This window comes from Rhinatrema bivittatum, chromosome 4 (genome assembly GCF_901001135.1).
Source record: "Rhinatrema bivittatum chromosome 4, aRhiBiv1.1, whole genome shotgun sequence".
Classification (NCBI taxonomy): Eukaryota; Metazoa; Chordata; class Amphibia; order Gymnophiona; family Rhinatrematidae; genus Rhinatrema; species Rhinatrema bivittatum.
Genome location: NC_042618.1, coordinates 78,449,352 through 78,472,400, shown reverse-complemented (window position 1 = coordinate 78,472,400; position 23,049 = coordinate 78,449,352). Strand labels below are relative to the sequence as shown.

General features: G+C 44.4%; 1 protein-coding gene across 1 annotated transcript in view; it reads right to left on the bottom strand.

Moving 5' to 3' along the window:
• MDGA2 (MAM domain containing glycosylphosphatidylinositol anchor 2) overlaps positions 1-7,273 on the bottom strand; it is a 1,648,575-nt gene extending 1,641,302 nt beyond the window's left edge. The window contains exon 1 of the mRNA XM_029598388.1: positions 6,204-7,273. Within this exon, the coding sequence (XP_029454248.1) occupies positions 6,204-6,276 (73 nt within the window). The 5' untranslated portion in view covers positions 6,277-7,273. The remainder of the gene's footprint in view (positions 1-6,203) is intronic.
• Between the last annotated feature and the right edge of the window lie 15,776 nt (positions 7,274-23,049).

The following is a 23,049-nucleotide window of genomic DNA, read 5'->3' as shown; positions in this document are numbered from 1 at the left end:
ACTATGTACATCTTTTCTTCCATGGGACAGGAAGCCTCATCAGATTGATGAAGAACCACTGCTAGTGGACAATAGTCTAATCTATACAATATATATCAGCTTATCTATTGGTACTAAGTGCATATTCAATTCCCAGTGCAAAAGTTACATAGGAGGAGGTAGAGGCATCATGGGTGTATGCATAAATATTAAATATGTATATAATGTGTGCATTCCTACGTAGCTTCCACAATCAACCTACAAAGGTTTAATCAGTCTTCTTCCGAGCTGAGGCTGCAAGTTAACTTCATTGTGGGGATGGGGAATAGAGCAGCCTTTTTTCAAAGTCAGAGGTACAGGGAATCATAAGCATAGCGGAGATCAAGCTGAGGGTGTTTTGCAGCAGCACACAACAGTAAGCTGCATCCTACATCTGAGATAACCAGGAACCTTCGTTTTCAGTTTTTATTTTATTTTGCCTGGGAATTTCAGTTATACAAAATAACACAAGGGAGAAAAATAAGTGAAACGGTCATTTTTTTTACAATGATTGCTCTTTGCTCTAAACATTGAAATTCCCAAGCAAAATAAAATAAAACCAGAAAACCCAGGTCGCTAAACAAAGGTGCATAAATTCCCTTCCACACATTCCAGTTTGCTGCTGCTACAGCTGCTATGTGAAACAGGACGGACATATTTTAGAATGACTGCATTGTTTACAGCACACTGTGATGGGCTGAAATGTTTCCAGTTGTCTTATTTCAGGTTACCGACATCTGAGGCAGAGGGGTGAGCCGTGAGAATCCCCGCCTGGTGATGGGATCTGGAGTTCTTGGAGTAAAGCAGAAGGTTTAGAGAAGGGATACTGAGGGAGGTCCAGGAGAGAGCTCAGTTAATGTGACTATCCGTAGGGAATCCGAACCAACGAAACGGGGGATCAATCTATTCTGATCACTGATTTAGCCACTGGGCTATGTTGCCACTCGCGGAAAAGATGAGAAAAAGTTCAGTAACTTGGCCATACTTATCCTGGACTTATTAGAAAGTAAAGGGGATTTGTGGGGTTAGGAGAGTCTAGAATGTTTTTTTTAATACCCATTCTTCAAACTTTGCACAGCAAGTGTTTGGGGGGAAACGGGTGGGGGCATTGGTGAATGGTCAGATTATGGAAACTGGGTGGTGGTGCTACAGGTGACTAAAACCAGCTGTCCATAAACTTTGAATACAGATACTAACAATTCACATATACGCTTTTAAAACAGGAGCAATAGGGACATAGGTGGAGACGACATGAATCATCATCAACAGAACCACTGAATTTATCCTCAAAAGGAGAAAAGTTTTACAAATTGTTTACACAGATTATGATGGAGTGGCCTGAGAAGGGACCCAGAGAAGGGGAAATCTTATATAAAATACATTTAACCAGTTCATGGTAGGAATGATCTGGTGTTTGGGGGTATTAAGGTTTGTAAGGCAATGCCAGAAACCATGAACACAAGTCATGGCCCAGCACTGGAAGAAGGGGATGTTCTGGTGGTGAACAATTCAAATTCATCTAATATATTAATATACCACTTTTCAATAAAATCAAAGTAGTATACAATGAAATACATAAAAAAATACAATTAAATACATAACTTCAATATAACATAAGTACAATGATAAAATCCATACTTAAAACAGGCAAAAATTTATGAAAAAAATGATACAAGCCTAAAAAGATGACTCCAGTAACAGCAACATAGTCAAAGACATTAACAAAGGCTGAGTAGAATAATATTCATCAAGTAAATTAGGTAAAGGTTTGTTTAAATACCAAGTCTTAATTGCTTTTGAAGGATAAGAGAGCAGGGGGCAAAGTGGTGTTATTCAGGGCACAGGACAAAATTATCAATGCCTCATTAAGGTAGCCACTGGGGCAAGGCAGCAGAGTTACACAATGAGCAAACGCCACAGGGGCAGGGCTCATTCCAGGAGCAGGAACCATGACTATGAATTCTTTTATTATGGCAGAAAAAGGACAGCATGGGAGCATCCACAAAAATAGTGTGTGTGCCAAAAAGAGAGTGTGGAGTGTAAGTCACTCCTATGTATTAGGGGTCAGGAAACGAGTGCAACAAGAGCTGGTGGTGAAGCACAGGGTAAAGCTCTGTGGTGGCCAGAGAAAGGAACGAAGAACAGGGATGGCATTGGCAGATGTTAATCTCGGTGCAGCATTTCAGCCCAGGGGTCACCTGCAAAAAGCAGCAGTTTGAATCGTAAAGAGAAGGAATGGGGGTAACCTGCACAAAGTGGCTGTACCAATCCTAAACAAAAAGGCAAAAAGATAGCCTTTTACGGAGCAGCAGTTACAACTAGAAACCCCTTGCTGGGAAACCTGGTTGTGGCTTTTATCTTCTGTCATTTCCTCTGTTGCTGTGCCATCTTAGGAGAAAGCGGGTATAAAATGGACGGGGCAGGGAGGTATGAAGTGGGACCAGCTGATTCTCAAACTTTGGAGAGATGGCAATGGCACACATCATCATCATCATCATACACTTGGGAGATAATGATCTGCTGACCACCTTAAGGGAACAATCTTATCAATAGCAACTAAAAAGACATGACATGGAAAACAGCTCAGTGTCAGGGGAGTGATACTCTGGTCCCAGGTCATCCCTAGATTGATCTGGAGAGAAGCCAGGAGCAAAGAAAGGGATAGAGGGAAGATGGGAAGAAAGTGAATAAAGGAGTAATCAAGTATTTAAGGGTGCTGAGAGGTACATACAAAATTAGTAAGCCAGTATGAAGATGTATTAGACCGGAGGGGGCCGCTTCATAGACATAAGTTGGGAATTTTCATTTTGGAGCTGCAGTCAGCAAGTTAAGGAGATACAGAATCCTCGATGGAGCTGGCGGTCCGGCCCTAGAGAAGATAATTAAAATGTGGTGGTTAGGTGTCATTAGACAGGGGTCAGCTGGGTTGCTTGTGGGTATCAGTGTTAGTCCATTTCAAACAGCCCCCCCAAGTAGGTAAATACAATGTAAAACAAGAATAAATAACTCAGGCTGGGATCTGACTGGCTTGGAGATATGGTGAAACAGATGATATTTGAGACAGCACACAGGGCTGGCAGGACTATTAGGCATACTAGGCGATTGCCTATGGTGCTAGCTGTGGGCAGGGTGCCGTATTCGATGCAAGGGGCAGTGTTTCTGAAATGTGAGGAGGCTGGAGAGGCACGAGCGGCGATGGAAGAGCTCGCGTTTCTGAACGGAGGTGTGTTTTGTGCAATACGACGGGTCGGAAGAGAGAGAGAGAGAGAGACAGAATGACCTAATGATGACATCATGATAACATCACTGCCTAGGGAGGCTGGACACCTTTGCGCCTGCACTGACAGCACTGCACAGCTGTCCCATTCCCCGAACATTTTGCACTGTGCGGCCTGATCAACAGCAAAGAGTTGGATGTAAATATTATTGATAACAAAGAAAGATAATGATAACAAAAGAAAAGCCTCTTTGGTGGTGAGGGCTGCATTAATGTAGGTGTTTTGGTTTTTGATAGATAATATTGTAGTCCATTGAGAGCTGTGCCCTATATATTCCACTGTTTTGGTTCGGTTTCAAGATTAGAGTTAATTTGTTCAGTTATGTTGGAACTTTGAATCTGAAACCACAGACATCCCATCATTATTGGGGGGGGGGGGGGGGGGAGGGGATGGCTGAAGAAGGGAGAACAAATGGTGTGATGTGCCTGTATTAAGTTGCCATGGCCATCCCTCAGTGGCCAAGGGCACATTAACACAGCCATGGCCCTTGGCCTCCCCTTCCTAGTTTTATTTTAAATAAGGTTCCCAATTTCCAAACAATGGGACCACAGTGGAGAGGGACAAAGCTTGGTTGGACAAATTCCCCAGGGGTGGGCAGGGGGATGTAGGGAAATTAGCATGCCAGGTCTGGTTGGTCCGCAGCAGGTAGGGGGTTTGAGAGACAACAAAGGGTAATAAAGGTTCAGGTCAAGGGATGGGCAAACAGCAGCGACAGCAGCAGTAGAGAGGCAGGGAACCAAAAGAAGATTTTAAAGGCTTGGTCTCACATTTATTACTTCAAAAAATCCTGAAAATAAAAAAAATAGTTCTTTTTGATTGGAATGATTCCCTACAACCCATGCAGCCTTTAATATATATTTCAGAATGCTATACTTTCTTCCCCGCTAATTGGTCTAAAAATCAAATGAAGACATTTCCCTGAAAGTTTCCCACTCACACTTTTCTGCCTTGGCTAGCAATATAAAGGAATATGTTGGGCCGGGAAACCAGAATGTTGGAGTTGGCACATAATACTGAAGGATGAGAATTACAAAAAAAATAAAAGGAGCAAAGACCTGAAAAATCCTCTTGTGGGATGAGGGAGAAAGAGGCATTCCTGGAGAAAATTGGTTTTCTCAAGAGGATTGTTCCTGTATCAAGGAAAGAAACAATCTACTACTGTTTCTTTAAAAAGGAGCCCGTTGCTGGGCTAATCTCTGTCCCAACGCTATAAGGTTTTGTGGCGCTGTTGGGAAATGGGCGATTGTGACTGGCGGTGGAGGCGAGGGTCTGTAAGGGAGGCCCTATCACCCCCCTCCTTTCCCATCCTCTTCTCCGCCCTCCAGGGACTGCAGATCCTTTCTCGGAGCCTTTGAACAGTGGCGCCTGGAGTTCTCCAGGCAAGACCAGCGTGAAGTGAAATCACTCAGGGCAAGCAGCTCGCATTTGTAGTCATCACTCCGCCAACGTCACTGGCACTACATGATCAGTAGCCTCTGTAAAAATGCATAAGCCACCTCCTCCCCAAACCCCCAAGTTTCTTCAGTCTAAGCCACCAACAATCTTAGCCCACGTTCATGCCCTGACTTGTAAAAGAAGACTGCAATAAAACCCTTTTTCCCCCCACTACCTTTCTTAAACGAATGTTACGTTTCACAAAAGGTCTTTTGTTTGGGTAAATTAGCGTTTGTCTCAACGTGCTTGGCGAGTTACCAGAAGACCCATTCTAAGCAGGCTATTCTTTTCTTAGCCATAAATAAACAGCTAAATGATCAATACAAATCTTACAAAGTTTGGCTTTAAAGGAAGCTCCATTTTAGGCATTTAGGAAGCAAGAATACCATCATTCACGGGCTCATTCACACAACTAAGCTTCCCCTTTGCAACAGAAATCGCCAGCATAGCATCTACCTTGTCTTGCACACGAATGTAGAATTATATGGCCACTAGCTGATGGTCACGGAGTCTTTGTTTAATTATCATAATCGGCGAACTGGAACTACCGCATGTCCTTACAACAGGCAATAACAACTGGCTAACGAGATTTTCTCCCGCAAAGCTATCACGTTTGAATAGAACCTTCTGAAAAGAACTAATATCCATTTTGGAGGAAAAAAAAAAAATCTAAATTTGCAAACCACTTTAAGGGATGCTTTAAGGCCGGTATTCTATTTTGAGTACCTGGCATTTATGATTGTCTAAGAATACAGATTAGCAGCAAATTGTAGGACATCATTTACAGCACCACAAATAAGTCACAAGATTACTTATGCTCGGGGGATCTGTGAGCATGTTGAAAGCCAAAGGTCTGGGAATATTTCCTATTTCCAAGTAGGAGAATAAGGATGCGCTACTGATTTAGCAATTTAGCAGCTGATGATCTGTAAAAGCTATAACATCAATATTTCATATTTAATCATCCTGTGTACATACATTTTCACATGCTGTGTGACTCTAGATGGGAACTTAAAGGGTTTAGTCCAATATTTATTGCAATGGTGATGCACAAGAAAACTGTCAGACGGCTTCAAGTAATGATATTCCTTCAAAAGGGGTCATTTACATTTTCTCGGGGGGGGGGGGAGAACAGAGGGGAGAGAGATCATTTTATTGAAATATAAGCTGCTCTTTTTTTGTCATGTTTGTATTCGGCTTTTATTTTCTGCTAAAATTAGGTTACAAGAAAAAAACATTAATACTGCAATCTTGGCATGCACAATTGTAATGGAACCAATTCTTAAATTTCAATAATTGCTTGCCTTACATTCCCTTCCCAATCTACTGACTATAAATCTCAACACAACCTCAGAAGAAAGCCGAGAAGCGCCAGCCCTGCGACAGTGGGGACTCTGTTTTCTCCTAAATCACATCTTGCTTCAGAAATACAAGGTCATGCCATGAGCGACGATTTTATGTAAATGGACTCACCATAGACCCCTTGGCTAGCAATGCCATCCAGGAGAACAGTCAGTAGCCACAAGACACCGTAAACTAAATCCATCTTCACGTTAGCATGAACATATCCAGCCTGGGGCTAGAGCGAGTCCTTCCAGTGGCTAGTGAATGGCAAAGTGCACTCGAATCCAGCTAAGCACAGAAACTGCTGCCGGGGACAGATCGGAGCCCAGTGGCGGAATCACTCCCCCATAGTGGTACCAAAACTCCGGCAAGCAAAGCAAACACAGCTGTGCTTCAAAGAGCGATGGTTCTTTCCCCCCCCCACTTCTTTCACCTTCCCTCCAAAAAGCCAGACTGCGAGAGAAACAGCCACAGCGCTTTTGAGCAGCAGGAGGGGAAATCCATGCTAGCCAAGGCAATTCAGGAGCAGGAGTAGGCTTCAGTCTAGGTCTCGCTTGCTATCGCCTTAAAAAGTAACTCACGACGCTCCCTGGAGAACAATTAACAAACCCGCCTGTTTGCAGTCCAGCAACATCCCTTCAGTTTTTCCTTTACCCATTCCATCAGTTGCCATTGCAACGCAGATCCTCACACAGCTTTGCAAAGTGGTGCGAGTGAAGGGGGGACAGGCGAGGGCTCAGCAGTGCGAGCACGCGTATGGAAGAGTACAGTATATTTCTGTGTCTCTCTGTGTGGTATGTGATCGCTCTTGCCATCCAATCCAACCATACGGTGTTAAAAAACCACCAGATAAAGCTGTCGCCTTTTGCCAAAGCTCCTAAGTCAATGAGCACAAACGTGGCCGGATCATCAGCCCCAGCTGCCAACCAGAGGCAGGAAACACGCTCATCTAGCAGGTGGGACTGCAGTTTATTTTATTATTCTCGCAATATTGCATAGGCACCTATACGTGTCAAACGTCGGCTGCTATGTAATGCTGGAATCCAGAAGGGACTAGGCTGAGGCAGCCTCCGAGGGCGGAAGGAGCGTGCGGCGGAGGATAAATGTGGGAACGGTGCCCACCCCCTGCACCTGATCGCGCTCAGCAGGGTGGCCGGCAGCAAAGATCTTTCTTTCCGGTGGGCAGCTCGAAAGCTCCGGAGGCGGAAGCGGCAGGGCGTTAGCACTTGGCGGTGGGGGGGGGGGGGGGGGGGAGTCCTGCGTGTGTGCACGCGAGGATCGAGGACCGGAGACGAGAGCTGCCGGGAGCACGAGCAAGAGGGAGGACCGAGGGGCTGCAGGGGAAGAGAGCTGTGTGTGTGGTCACGTTATGCGCTACGTGCAGAGAGAGCTGGAGCTGATAGCCGCAGCCGGGCGACGTCAAAGCCTGCGTCTCTCTCGCGCGCTCTCTCTCTCGCGCCCACTCTCTCGCTCGCTCGCTCGCTCTCTCTCTGGCATCTCGCTCTCCTCCTGCTCAATCTCAGACTCATCAGTATGGGCATCACAGAGAGAGGCAGAGAAAAAAGAGACGGAGGCCAGCATCGGGCTGCCCTGCAGGGACCCAGGGAGCTGGCCTTCCAGCCTCTGCCTCTGATTCATTGTGGTGACTGCTCCTAACAGCGACAGATTATTAGCATCCTCCTGGCACACTGAAGACTGATTTACATGCAGCCAGTTTAGCAAAGGCAAAGCACTAAGGAGGAAATGAAAAGGCTAGGACCCACTCTATAGACCTGGGTTTGTTTGTTTTTTTCCTTCTTTCTGAGTAGCTGCTTGGAGCGGGAGCGCTATACAGGGAGGGATCTTGTGCTTGGGATCACTTAGGACGCTAACCAATATTGCCTGTGTCTCACCTGAAAACACACTATAGTTTTGCCCCGCCTGGAAAAAAAAAAAAAAGGTTTTGAGGACTATATTTAAGGTTAGGAAAAAAAATAGTAAGGTCAATACTGCTTTCCCTTGCTGTACTCAGTCTCTCTCTATTCTGCGCGGTAGTATCAGTGCAGAACCAGGAACTAAAAAAAAAAAAAAATTCTGTTTGGGGTGCTCCACGCGGGCTGTGCTTAGTGGGAGCAGCTTAGTGCTCCTTAGAATATGTTGCTTTCTTCAGCTATGGGTAGGCAGCCCAATCCTCATCTCCTGCATTTGCCTTCATCATTTGCAAACTGACCCAGATTGGTGTTTGTCTCCCTTGCTACTGCCCGCCCAGATATGCCACCATATGCAATTGCATGGTATGCACACCTGGTAGTGTCAGGTTTGAGGTTACTCTGATGTTAAATTATGACTTAAAGGGGAACGTTCTCAGCAGTGATTTAATTTATGCCAATAGTCTTTCAATGACTTAACAGCATCATTGAAGGATAGTTTCCTGCAAGAAAACATTTGTGCCTAGAAAGATATTAGAATGGGGCATTTCATTTACAGAGCTCGCCACTGCCTCCTTTCAGTAACATTGGACAGGAAACAACACCAGTGAAAGGAAAAGGTTGAGATTAAGCAGTTCTCAGTTTTGCGTGATACAGGAATATTAAAGTTGGCCCACATTAGGAGCTAACATAAGATTGGAAATGACTCTTTACCATACAATATTAAAATCAGAGTAATGCAGCAGAGCTGTAGCCAGGCAATTTGACGCCTATAGGCAAGTGAAAATCTGCACCCTCCCCCTTTACACAACACATGACACCATGAGTTGGGAGATTCTGTTAAATGTTTGTACAGCAATGCCCATGGCCAGTGCAAGGGTATTAGAGGCCCTAAGAAAACGTTATAGCCTTGCACCTGCCACCCCATCACACCCTCCTCACACACAGTTAAAAGTTATGCATTTATAATACAGATTTTACATGAAAAAGAGCAAATAATAGTCTTCTGAAGTAAAAATATCACTTACAATATGTATATTATATGTACATGCACTGCTGAGGTGCCAACCAGAAAACCCTGCAAAAAAGCACGAGACACTTGGAATGTATATGGTATTAGGTGTAGTGTAATGCATCTTGGGGATAGGCATGACCCTCAGAGAGCCACGAGAAAAAACAATTTCTATATAAAAATAGTCCTAACTGCCAACACTCAAACAGCAACAACCCTACCAGGCCTAAAACAGTAATACACCCCCTATTAGGAATACAGAACAAGCCAAGCTCCTATAGATCCCTACATAGAAACTACTCACTAATGTAATAACTCACTTCAGTCACACATGCAGAACACAGATAGACTCTCAAATACAGAATAAAGAGACCATACAGTATAAATAGAAATGTACAGACAAAAACTGAACTGGAAACTGCAACAAGCCAAATTCTGTATGCACTGCCACAATGTAAAAAACAGAACATTACCATTCTGCATAAAACAAAATTAGTAAAACCATACCAATAAAAAGAATAATTCAAAATAATTGATGACTAGAATAACATTCAATAATTTAAAAAATCATATAAAAATCTTCCAAACATCAATAAAATATTTCAAAACAGACACATCAAATAACATCCAATAATTAAAATAAGGATTTTAAAAAATTCCTCCTTATCCATACCTTAGAACATTTGATTTCCAGATGCCCTGAAATTGTCATGGATTAGCAGGCAGAGATTAACTGGGGTAGTGGTGCACACACATTCATACACCACATGCTCTCTCTCACTCTCCCACACATGCACCCATGCTCCCTCTCACTCTCCCAAACACATGCACACATGCACCCTCTCACTTTCCCAAACACAAGCACACATGTGCTCTCTCTCTCTGTCCCACACACAAGAACACATGCTCTCTCTGTACCACACACATGTACACATGCTCTCTTTCACTCTTCCACACACATGCACACATGCTCTCACTCTCCCACACACATATGCTCTCTCTCTCTCACTCTCCCACACACATGCACACATGCTCTCTTACTTTCCCGCACATGTGCTTACTCTCACTCTCCTGCACACATGCTCTCTCTCTCTCACTCACTTCCTCCTTGATGTAGTAGGCAGCAGCAATCTCCTTCTTCAGCCCCCATGGGCAAGGAAACAACTTCCAGCCATGGGGCATTGGACTATTTTTGCCAGTGCACACTCATCCTCCTCCTTCTCAGCAGCATGGCCCCGCTGAAATTGTCGGTGTGGTAAGCTCTGCCTTAGTAAATGGAAAAGCAACATGGCCCCGCCGGAAACAGCAGTGTTGCCAGAGGGGCCACACTGCTTTTCCACTTACTAAAGCCACGCCGGCAGCCATCCACACTGCTCTTCTTGGTGCCTTTTGATAGCAGCGCCTATGGCTGTGGCCATATTGGCCATAGGCATGCTATAGCTCTGTAATGCAGTGGGGGAATATAAAAACATCTTTACTTTTGTAACGGTTGGGCGATAGCCAGGTGTGGTGAACACCACCTACAGGGATGACTCAGGACAGGGAGAACAGGAGTCACAGCAGAATCTCTGATAATGGCTGGAGAGGAGTCTCTGGTGCTGGCTGTAAGGAGTCTCTACTACCAGGTGCTGGCTGGAAGGAGTCTGTGGTGCTGGGAGCTGGCTGGAAGGAGTCTGGTGCAGGCTGGAAAGAGACTCTTGAGCTGGGTGCTGGCTGGATACCAGGTGCTGGCTGGGAAGAGTCTCTCTGGTGCTGGGGGCTGACTGAGAAGGAGTCTCTGGAACAAGGTGTGTGGGGGTAAGGGTGAAATTCAGGAAACACTGGAACAGCATGGGGGTACGCGTGGATGTGAGTGCAGGTAAGTGTGGTCTGAACACCGGAACTGAGGGCAGATATGGGTGGAATCAGGATAGCGTGCAGGTAAGCGTGAGACTGTGTGAGAGAATTAGGGAGATGCACTTACCTGCACGCAGGATAGCGTGCAGGTAAGTGTGAGCTGGATGAGAGAATTAGGGAGAGCAGGACAGACTGGACTAGACAAACCAAGACAAGACTTACACTGAACAGAAAACACAAAGCCTGAAGGCAGCGAGGCAAGGAAACAGGGGGAAATAGAACGGCAACAGGTAAGGAATCAAGAACAGGGGGGAAACAACGAAGTAGGCAAGGCAGAAGATTACAGGACAAGAAGAGCAGGGGCCAAAGGCCACGGAGGAAGACAGGTAGCGAGAAGCCCGGAGGCGCACAGAAAGTAACAGGAGGCTAGAGCAGGGAGCCCAAGGGAACTCAATGCCGAAGCACTGAGGCATGGGTTAGGCGGGGTTAAATAGGGAGTTCGGGACATGGAGCAGACAGGTAGGATGGACTGGGCCAGCCAAGATAGCGTGCTCATGAGGGGCCTCTGGTGGTGAGGAGGCTGCACAGCAGCCATAGTCGTAACAACTGTTTTTCTGCCTGCATTGAAATTAATAAACTCTAAATTAAACTGATTTGAAAATTGCATTTGGATATGCTGTAAGGATAAAAGAGTCAGAAACCAACTGCAGTGTAAAAAGGTATAGGTGAAGTTTAAGATAATTTGAGCAGGACATGTCAGGGACATGTCAACAAGAGGAAACCATGGAGTATAGGAACTTAATGGGTAGGGGTCAGTCAGTGGGGTCTGCTGAGCCTTGATGAACAAAAATGGCTCAAACAAAAAGCAATTAACAACTATTTGTGAGGTAATAAAGACAGAAGCAAGGGTTTACATTCTAGCAAACAATTCATTGACAGTATGCTAATGGAGACACAGGAGGAGATAAGGATGGAATGATATAAGACTGGGAACTTCATCTCATGTAATAGGGAAAACCAGTCAGCTTGTGAAGTTTAATGCAAAGCAACATTTGATATGTTAAAGCATTTCGGAGAGATCAATCCATTCTGATTAGCTACTTTGAGGACACAATTAAAATATACTTCCAATCTTAATATGGGCAAGCAAAGTTGTGCCAGTGGTTATTCATTATTCAGGCAGAGAATTGAGACACATTCTGAGCATAAAGTTAAATGGTAAAAAATTGTGTAGATCTAAAGTTCAGGCAGATTTGCAGTGGGGACATCCCCCCTCCCTTCCCTTGATCAACTATACTATGTAAATCTTTTTTTTCAGGGAAAGGAAGCCTCACAAGATTGTTGGCAGTACTACTGTTGGTGGACAATAGAATAATCTATACAATATAAATCAGTTCATTGGTATTAAATACATATTCAATTATAGGTGTAAAAGCTGCAAAAAGGGAGGTGGGGTATTATGCATATATATATATATAAAATGTTATGCTGTCTATGTTTGCTGTTTACCTCTATTTACCTAATGATGCCATCTAGTTATTGCTACTACTCTACCTATCATAAATTATTTGTAAACCGATGTGATATGTAAATCAAACACCGGTATAGAAAAATAAATAAATAAATAAATATGTATATAAGGCATGTATAAGTATTTAATTTCCACAGTCAGCCTACAAAAGTTTAATCAGTTTTATTCAGAGTTGGGGCTGCAAGTTAACTGCATTGCGGGGATGGAGAATAAAGTAAGTCTTTTTCAAAGTCAGGCACAGATAATCACAAGCATAAGGGAGCTCAAGCTGAGGGCATTTTGCAGCAGTACAAAATAGTAAGCTGCATCCTACATATGAGATAAACAAAAGTACATACATTTCCTTCCCTATATTCCACCATGCTGCTACAACTACTATAAGAAATAGACTGACATGTTTTAAAATCATTCTATTGTTTCAAGCAAACTGTTATCTGCTGAAATGTTACCAATTGTATTGCAGGCTACTGTCATCTGAGGCAAAGGGGTGTGAGCCATGCGAATCCCCGCATGGCGATGGGGTTTGGAGTTCTTGGAGCAGTCACACTCAAGAAAAGCAGAAACTTTGTGGAAGGACAACTGGGAGGTCTAGGAGAGAATGCAATTAACGTGGCTGTACAAAGGATATCATAACCAACCAAAGTGAGGATCAGTCTATTCTGATCACTGATTTAGTCAATCCCAGAATACCTGGAAGAAGTTGTCAGTAACTTGGAAATATTAGAAAGTAAAGGTGCTTTGTGAGGTTATGAGAGTCCAGAATGTTTTGGGGTTTTCTTAATACTCGTTCTTCAAACTTCGGGCAGCAAGTGTGTGTGTGTGTGTGGGGGGGGGGGGGGGGACGGGACATCAGTGAATGGTCAAATTGTGGAAATTGTGAGGTGGTGGTACAGATGACTAAAACCAGCTGTCCATAAACTTTGAATACTGATACTAACATTCACATTTACGCTTTTAAAAGAGAAGCAACAGGGTCAGTGGAAGTGACATGGCATCAGTGTAACCAATGAATTTATCATCAAAAGGAGCACACTTTTAAAAATTGTTTACACAGATAATGATGGAGGGACCCAGAGATGGGGAAAATATTACATAAAATACATTTAATCAGATCATGGTAGGAGTGATCTGTTTTTTGGGGGTATTAAGGTTAGTAAGGCAATGCCAGAAACCAGGGACACAATTCATGGCCCAGCACTGGCTGAAGGGGATGTGATAGTGGTGAGCAATCACATCAACGTATAATTAAGATATTTCAAGTTAATGTAATATATTATTATAATGCCTTTTCAAATAAAATCAAAGTGGTTTACAATAAAATACATAATTAATGTACAATAAGATGCATAACTTCAATATAACATAAGTAAATTGACAAAATCCATACATAAACAGTCAAAATTTAAGAAGAAAATGTTGCAAGCCTAAAAAGATGACTCCAGTAACAACAACATCATAGTCAAAGACTGAGTAGAATAATATTCATCAGGTAAATTAGGTAAAGGTTTGTTTAAATACCAAGTCTTAATTGCTTTTGAAGGACAGATAAGAGAGCAGGGGGCAAAGTGGTGTTATTCAGGGCACAGGACAAAATTATCAATGCCTCATTAAGGTAGCCACTGGGGCAAGGCAGCAGAGTTACACAATGAGCAAACGCCACAGGGGCAGGGCTCATTCCAGGAGCAGGAACCATGACTATGAATTCTTTTATTATGGCAGAAAAAGGACAGCATGGGAGCATCCACAAAAATAGTGTGTGTGCCAAAAAGAGGGTGTGGAGTGTAAGTCAATCTTATGTATTAGGGGTCAGGAAACGAGTGCAACAAGAGCTGGTGGTGAAGCACAGGGTAAAGCTCTGCGGTGGCCAGAGAAAGGAACGAAGAACAGGGATGGCATTGGCAGATGTTAATCTCGGTGCAGCATTTCAGCCCAGGGGTCACCTGCAAAAAGCAGCAGTTTGAATCGTAAAGAGAAGGAATGGGGGTAACCTGCACAAAGTGGCTGTACCAATCCTAAACAAAAAGGCAAAAAGATAGCCTTTTACGGAGCAGCAGTTACAACTAGAAACCCCTTGCTGGGAAACCTGGTTGTGGCTTTTATCTTCTGTCATTTCCTCTGTTGCTGTGCCACCTTAGGAGAAAGTGGGTATAAAATGGACGGGGCAGGGAGGTATGAAGTGGGACCAGCTGATTCTCAAACTTTGGAGAGATGGCAATGGCACACATCATCATCATCATCATACACTTGGGAGATAATGATCTGCTGACCATCTTAAGGGAAGAATCTTATCAATAGCAACTAAAAAGACATGACATGGAAAACAGCTCAGTGTCAGGGGGTGAGCATTGTCTGGTCCCAGGTCAACCCTAGAGCAAAGAAGGGGATAGAGGGAAGATGGGAAGAAAGGAGTAAATAAGTATTTGAGGGTGCTGCAAGGTACACAAATATGACATATAGAAATAGCAACCTAGTGTGAAGGTTTATTTGACCAGAAGGGGCTTGCCTCATCGACATATGTTGGGACATTTTCAATTTGCAGCTACAATCAGGAGGTTAAGCAGATATAGACTCCTAGATGGAGATCAGGCCCTAATAAGGTATTACTGGTCCCTTCTATGGTGGCAGCTCACCAATCAAAAAGGAAGACAATGAAAATGGGGGTGCTCAGGTGCCATCCTTTCTTTATTTGTTTAATATCTTTTCTATACTGCCTATACAATATTGGTAGGTCTAAGCGGTTTACATGAGTTAATGTACATAATCATAAAATAAACAGAAAAACAACATCTTAAAAATTAATTACATAGAGTGCACCTGGGCTGGTTGTGGGAATTAGTGTAAGTCCATTTCAAACAGGCCCCAATAGGTAAATACAATATAATAGAAGCGTAAATAACTCCGTCTGGGATATGGCTGGTCCTAGGATATGGTAAAACAGATAATAATTGATACAGCACAGCACAGCTGTCCCATTGCCCGAACATTTTGCACGGTTCTTCTTGATGATCAAAGAGGTGGATATGAATAATATTGATAACAAAGAAAGATAATTGATAACTAAAGAAAAGTCTCTTTATTGGTGAGTGCTGCATTAATAATAAGTGATTTTTAGGTTAGGTAATACTTTAGTCTATTTAAAGCTGTGGCCTTTATATTCCTCTGTTTTGGTTCCGTTTCAGGATTAGAATTAATTTGTTAAGTTATGTTGGGAGTAGTACATTTTGTAATTAGGACAAGATGTTCCAGTGCAGCAGAAACTGGGAGGTGCAAGAAACCAGTATTCCCATGCCACCTGAGACAATGAAAAGGGCAATAAGGAGGTTTAGGCCCTACGGTCATAGCTATATTGTGACTTAGTAACATAGTAATGGTGGCAGAAAAGGGACCAAATCGTCCATCCATTCTACCCAACAAGCTTCTTATGGTAGTATCTGCCACGCCATGCAAGTTTCACCCATCTTTCTCTTAAGGGAACAACTGCCACTCCGTGCAGTAGTTCCCAAGCCATATGATAACTGATAAAAAAATGTACTGCTAACAACATTTTTACTGGGTCATGAGCCTTCCTGAAAGTTCAGACAGTGCTGGCGTGTTTCGCTTATGGATATGCCTTAGAAGCAGTCCTTTACTTTTTCACTTACGTCTGCGTAATCGTTTCCCCTGACCATAAAAGTCAGGGCCCGTGTTGATTGTCATCTGAATCCAATTCCTCTTTTACCTTCCACTCCCTCCCACTGCCATCAAAGCAGAGAATGATGTAGTTGCATCAAAGGCATCAAGGCTTATTGGGTTAAGGGTAGCAATTGCTGCTCAGTGCAGGTTACCTCCATGCTTATCAAATCCCCAGACCGTAAAAGTCGGTGCCCTTGTTGGTTGTTGTCTGAATCCAACTCCTTTCCCCCCCCCCCCCCCCGCCATTGAAATGGAGAGCAATGTTGCAGTTGCATCAAAAGTATCAAGGCTTATTGCTTAATGGTAGTAACCACTGCACCAGCAAGTTACCCCCATGCACCCTTTTCTTCATTTCCATCCTCTAGCCTTTAGGGATCCACAGTGTTCATCACATGCCACTTTAAATTCTTTCATCTTTATCACTTCCTCCAGAAGGGCATTCCAGGGATCCTTTCTGTGAAGAAACATTTTCTGATGTTGGGTCTGATTCACCCCACCTGGAGTTTCATTTTGTTTCCCCTAATTCTACTGATTTCTTTCCAACGGAAAAGGTTTGAAGGTCGTGCTTCATTAAAACCTTTCAGGTCTCTGAAGGTCTGTATCATATCTCCCCTGCACCTCCTCTCTTCCAGGATATCCATACTGAGATCCTTCAGCCTCTCCTCATAGGTCTTCCGATACTGACCCCCACACCATTTTGGTCACTCTTCTCTTGTCTGCCTCCATCCTGTCTCTATCCTTTTTGAGATACGGGTTCTAGAAATGAACACAGTACTCCAGGTGAGGCCTCACTCAGGACCTGTACTAGGGGGATTATCACCTCCTTTTTCTTACTGGTTATTCCTCTCTCTATGCAGTCCAGCAATCTTCTGGCTTTAGCTATTGCCTTGCTACATTGCTTTGCTGCCTTCTGATCGCCAGACACTGTCACCCCAAGATTCCACTCCTGGTCTGTGCACTTCAGTCTTTCATCCCCCATCACATACAGCTCTTTTGGATTACCACATCCCAAATGCATGGCTCTGCATTTGGGATGCGGTATTGCATTCTAGCTGCCAAAACTTTGACCACTCTTCAAGCTTTCTTAAATCACTTTTCTTAAATCAAGTATAAAAGTGCTGACAGCTCTGCATTATCTGGCAACTGGTTCTTTCTAGTATTTAATGAAAAACTGATATTAGTCCTCTGTCTCGATATGTGTCAACTCTTTTATAGATGCCATGGCTGCCTGCATACCTAACTACATCCTTTATCTATGCACTTGCAGAGGGGCTTCTATGAAGTGGGGATTAGGGATATTGGTGAACTTATGTGGGCTTGGTTCCTTCAAGGGTTCATGCAGACATCCTTTGAAGCCATAAGCAGTATTACAGCTGACCATGCAGACATTCTGTGACCATTAATTGTTAGTGTTAGATCTTATTACCATTTTTCCTAGGTCCTGACATAATGTTCATACATTAAGACAGAGTCCTTACATGGCTACAGCTACAATAGTGATCTCCACGATGGACTTCTGCTGGGTAGGTATGGGAGTCATTGTGTGGAGTGTTGTGAGAAAATTGTGAAGTTGTGTCCATATGGTTGTGTGGAGGTAGCGGTTGGGATGGGTGGATTCAAGCCTGACAGTTTTTATTTATTTATTTCAAATGATTTTCATCCCGCACCCTCCAAGGTTCGGGGTGGGTAACAGAGAGACAAGCATAAAATACAAGTTTAAGTACAGACATAAAAATAAAGAAAAAATTACTGACAATAACTTGACAGTGACAAATGTGTTAAAAATAAAATACAAAATAATGTAAAATATCAGACATATGTTGATCAATGTCGGATGTAAACAAGAGCTGAAAGTTAGCAATTTTACTTATAAGAGAAGCCTGGAATAGAAGTGTGCCGTGTAGATAGAAAAAAAAAATGGATCTCAGGATGTATGTGGTTTGAAGCCTGGTTTAGACAAAGTGGGCCGTACAGGTAGAAAAATAGACCTCAAGAAGTATATGGTGAGAAGGTGATGGTAAAAAGGTAAGTTTTTAGGGCTGCTTTGAATTCCTTCTTATTCAGTAGAGGTGTATGTGCTGGGGTAAGGTGTTCCAGAGAGAGGGGCTGGCAAGTGAGACCACTTTTTCACAAAGGAATTTCAAGTCGGAGTTGTGAAGCAGAACAGAGGCTTCTAGTACGAATGTAGGTTTTTAGTGCACTGGAAATCCAGGGGGATTTCACATGGTATATCAAGTTGTGAATGGTTAGGATAAGTTTGTACTGGATTCTATATTCAATCGGCAACCAGTGCAGAGCTTGTCAGATGGAAGTAATATAATCATTGGGGCAAATAATATGAAAGGAGTTTTGCAGCAGAGTACTGAACCAACTGAAGGGGTTTAATAGTGGAGTAAGAATGACTTGTGTATAAGGCATTACAATAGTCTAATGATGTTAGAATTAGGGACTGAAGAACGGTATGTAAGTTATGATAATTTAACAGAGGTTTTAGGTGATGCAGTAATCGTAATTTATAGAAAGATGACTGTACAAAGGTTTTTATATGATGTAATATCAATAAGGTGGAGTCAAGGGAAACTTCAAGGTAACTGACTGATTCAGCAATGGGAATGAATTGTGATTCAAATTGCAAAGAGGTGGGAATGGTGAATGGAGTGGAGCAGCCTAAAATCATAATTTCCGTTTTCTTGATATTGAGGGAAATCCAATTTGGCTATGCCAAGCCCAAACAAAGAGAGATGAATTGAAAGGTAATAGACCATGATGATGTGATCGGAAAGAAAAATAGAATGTCATCAGCATAGATACAGTAGGATAGATCAAGTGTGGAAAGAAGATGACATAAGGGGGCCAGATAGATATTAAACAATGCTGCAGGGAAAGCAGAACCCTGGGAACCCCAGTAGAGATAGGAAACCAAAAAGAGGTGTCATTAGCAATTTTCACCCATTGTGTTCTGCAGGAAAGGTAGGAGGTGAATCAAGATAGAATGGAACCTGAGATGTTGCGGGAGCACTAAGAAGTGGTCCCAATACGGAAGAAAGAGTTTGCCCTTGGGCCATGGCATGACCCCAGAGGAGGACTCTGAAGAAGCGCCGAGGCAGGCAAGATGCATCCGAGCATGGGCAGATAGGCTAGAGACTCGGGACCCGGACCTCTGCCGAACCTGAACGCACCAGAAGAGACACAGCAATGCAATGCTGGTCTCTGGGGTAGCCCTCCAGCCACTTGATAGCCCTTTCATACCCGCCGCCTGAGAACGGCATGTGCGACAGGACGGACAGAGGTCAAGGACAGGTGATGGCACTGAAACAAGGACGAGACATAAGCACTTGGAGACTTGGATGAGACGTAGGCACTTGGAGACTTGGGCAGGCACTGCCCTTCAGGGCACCCTACACAGCCCCCCTTGGGCTGGTCATGGACCACCCTGTCCCATTGCACGCCCTACACAACCTGGAGAGGCCGGACCACATGGAGAGCGGGACAAGCGCAGGACTGAAGTTCAGGATTGAGGATGAATCCAGGCAGCGATCAAAGAAGGATCCAGCGAGATCAGGACTCCAATGACCGGGAAAGGACACTGGATGAGATACGGATTTACTCACAGGATGGTCATCTGGAGGTGGGGTCCAGCGGGCGAGGCAATGATGAAACCCAGAGCTAGGAACTAGAGGATCAGGGACCCCAGGACACAGGAACAAAAGTACTGGAAGAACTGGAGGCGGGTTTCAAAGAACTGGAACATTCGAGGACAAGGACATCAGAAGATAGGAGCCAGAGAAAACTAAGATATCTGGAGATGGGAACATCTGAAGACAGGACGGATGAGGAAGCAGGATCTGACGAGAGACTAGGAACCATGGACGAAGACAAGGGAGCTCCCATGAAGAAAAGAAGGCCTTGAAGAAGCGAAGATGGACCTCGGAGCCTCCTGGAGTGAAGAGATGGAATAGACAAAGAATCCAGGAGTGGACTGCCTCCTTGCAAAGGCGACGAGGGACTGGCGAGGGGTCCTTTCATGGGCTGAAGAGGAGACGCTCAGATGAGGTCATCAGGTGGGCCGCGGGGCTTTTCCCACCACAGGCCCTTTAAATAATCGGGAGAGGTGCGGCCGCGCGCCTAGATATAGTCCAGGACCGGGGACAGCAGTGGCCACACCATGAAGAAGAGGACCGGAGGTGGCACCAGGCCGTGAAACAAGGCCTGGACATTGGCTGCTCCACGCCTCAAGGAAGAAGCAGGTCGGAGGTGGCCTCCCGTCGCGAGGAAGCATGGTGGTGGCGGCTCTGCCTGCCGCAGAGAGAGGATGGCAGCAGCGCTGGGCCGTGCAGAGCAATGGTGTCAGCGATCTCCAGGCCGCAAAGGTGAGAGACTGCTCGTAGCTAGGCCCGCGAGCAGGATTGCAACAGAGATGCTAATGTAGGAAAGGTGATTAATAAGAATTTTGTGGTTTAGAGTATTAAAAGTAGAGCTGATATCAAGTAAAATAAGAAGTGCCAGAGTCAAAACCTTTGAGAATAACATCTATGGCTGATAATAACAGGGTTTCAGTATTGTGATATTGGCGAAAACCAAATTGGTATTGGTCAAGACCTGAATGCTGATATAAGAAATTTGTTAGTTGTTTAAGTATAATTGATTTGATTTTCTTGGATAGAAATGGAAGTGAGGAGATAGGACAATAATTTGGAAAAGCAGAAGGACTGGCATTGGCTTTTTTTAATATTGGACATGTTGCGCCTGGAGGTGGACCCTTGTTCTGGAGCAGTGTTGGTAGGCTCCCTGGTCGGACCCAGGAAGCACCTGCCACCAGGAGGCGGAGCACAGGAGGAGACAGAGGCTAGCTGGAGCTTCACCACTGGAAGCCCGCAGTCCCCCTGGTGGAGCCCTTGGGGACCCGGGCCGCTTGGACTTAGGTGGGCCTCGCAGGGTCTCCCAGAAAGGAAGTTCAATGGTGTGCCCACCAGGATCAAGTGTGCGCAGTCAACGTCAAGACTGGAGGTCTGGAGAACCAGAGAAGGCCAGAACAGTGTCTGAGATGACAAGGCTAGAATCAAGGAGGCACGGTCAGTAGTAACAGAGGTCAAGTTCCAAAGGTCAGTCCGAGAATAGTCAGCCAAAGCAGAGGTCAGGTTCCAGAGGTCATACATGGTTGAGTAGATAGGCAGAGGTCAGTATCCGGGCAGCGATCAATGTAGTCAAGAACAGGCAGTACCAGAGAGTCAGTCCAAGAGGTACTATCTGGGGGAACATAGGAACAGATGGACGCTGGAACAGAAGGACACTGGAACAGGAGGACACTGGAACAGAAGGACGCTGGAACAGGACTAGAACAGGCGATGAGACACGGAGGCAAACTAGTACACACACGGTGTTGACCTGATTGCCAAGGCAAGGAAGTGCAGGCAGGCACTTCCTTTAGTATTGCGTTCAATCAGGGCGCGCCGCGGAGCTAGGACCCGCCCCTGGCCCTTTAAGGGACTGGATGGTCCGCGTGCGCAAGCCTAGGGGCGGGGACGATGCCACAGAGGATGCCGAGTCCCGCCGTGAGGCCTGGTGCGCTGAGGAAGGCCCGGCGACCGCTGCCGCGGGACATCGAGGCCTGAAGGAGCTTGCGGCTGCTGCTGGGGAGGCCAATCCAGCACCTGCAGAGGAGTTGGAAAGGTGAGCAGGCCCATGCATGGGCCGAGCACGGATGGGGCATGCAAATGGACAGACTGATGCAGCTTTTAGTAAAGGAGGAATGTTGCCAGAGGAGAGAGAGAAGTTTTTCTCTCATTTGGGCTTTCAGCTCAGTTGCAATTAAGACAGTGATCTGGCACCATGCGCTTTCATTGACAACTACCCAGGGATTTATTATTCTATTTTATATCCCTTCACAACATTTAGCACAGACATTGCAGTGACATTCCTCATCTGGAAGTCATGCATTGGAGCTCCTTCCAAACCCTCTAATAATGGGCCCTAAATTTGGTCTCTAAGTGTCACTGTTGTGCAATGACTAAGACTCCTTTCCCCTTGGGGCTGTGAATGCTGCCTCCACAGTATCCCCAGCCCATGGAGTAGAAGACTTGACCAGGGAATAAAACCTGAGTCTTCTGCATGACAGTGCACATCACTGCCACTAAGCCACTAAGCCATGAGCTATTGTTGTGTTTTTATAGGTGATAATACATATCTCTTCTTGTTCTGGCTTTTGTTTCTGTTTAGCCACTACTCAGGGTAATTCTCCCTGTATGTCTATTGGATCATTTCAGTTTTTGTTCTGTCATTTGCAGAAGTATTGGGTCGTGACTCACTATCAGGATAATACCTCTCTGTAGTCACAAGTGTAAATCTGGTAGAAGACATAAGAACATAAGAAATTGCCATACTTGATCAGACCAAGGGTCCATCAAGCCCAGCATCCTGTTTCCAACAGTGACCAATACAGGTTACAAGTACCCGGCAAGTACTCAAACACTAAGTAGATCCCATTCTACTGATACCAGTAATAGCAGGGGCTATTTTCTAAGTCAACTTGATTAATAACAGTTAATGGACTTCTCCTCCAAGAACTTATCCAAACGTTTTTTTTAAACCGAACTACACTAACTGCCCTAACCACATGGTCTGGCAACAAATTTGAGTGCTTAATTGTGCATTGAGTAAAAAAAAAATTTCTCTTATTTGTTTTAAATGTGCTACTTGTTAACTTCTTGGAGTGCCCCCTAGTCCGAAAGAGTAAATAACCGATTCACATTTACCCATTCTAGACCTCTCATGATTTTATAGACCTCTATGATATCCTCCCCTCAGCCGTCTCGTCTCCAAGCTGAACAGCCCTAACCCTTTAGCCTTTCCTCATAGGGGAGCCTTTCCATCCCCTTTATCATTTTGGTCACCCTTCTCTCTGCCTTCTCCAGTGCAACTGTATAATTTTTGAGATGTGGTGACCAGAATTGAATACACAGTACTCAAGGTGTGGTCTCACCATGGAGTGATACAGAGGCATTTTATATTTTCCATTTT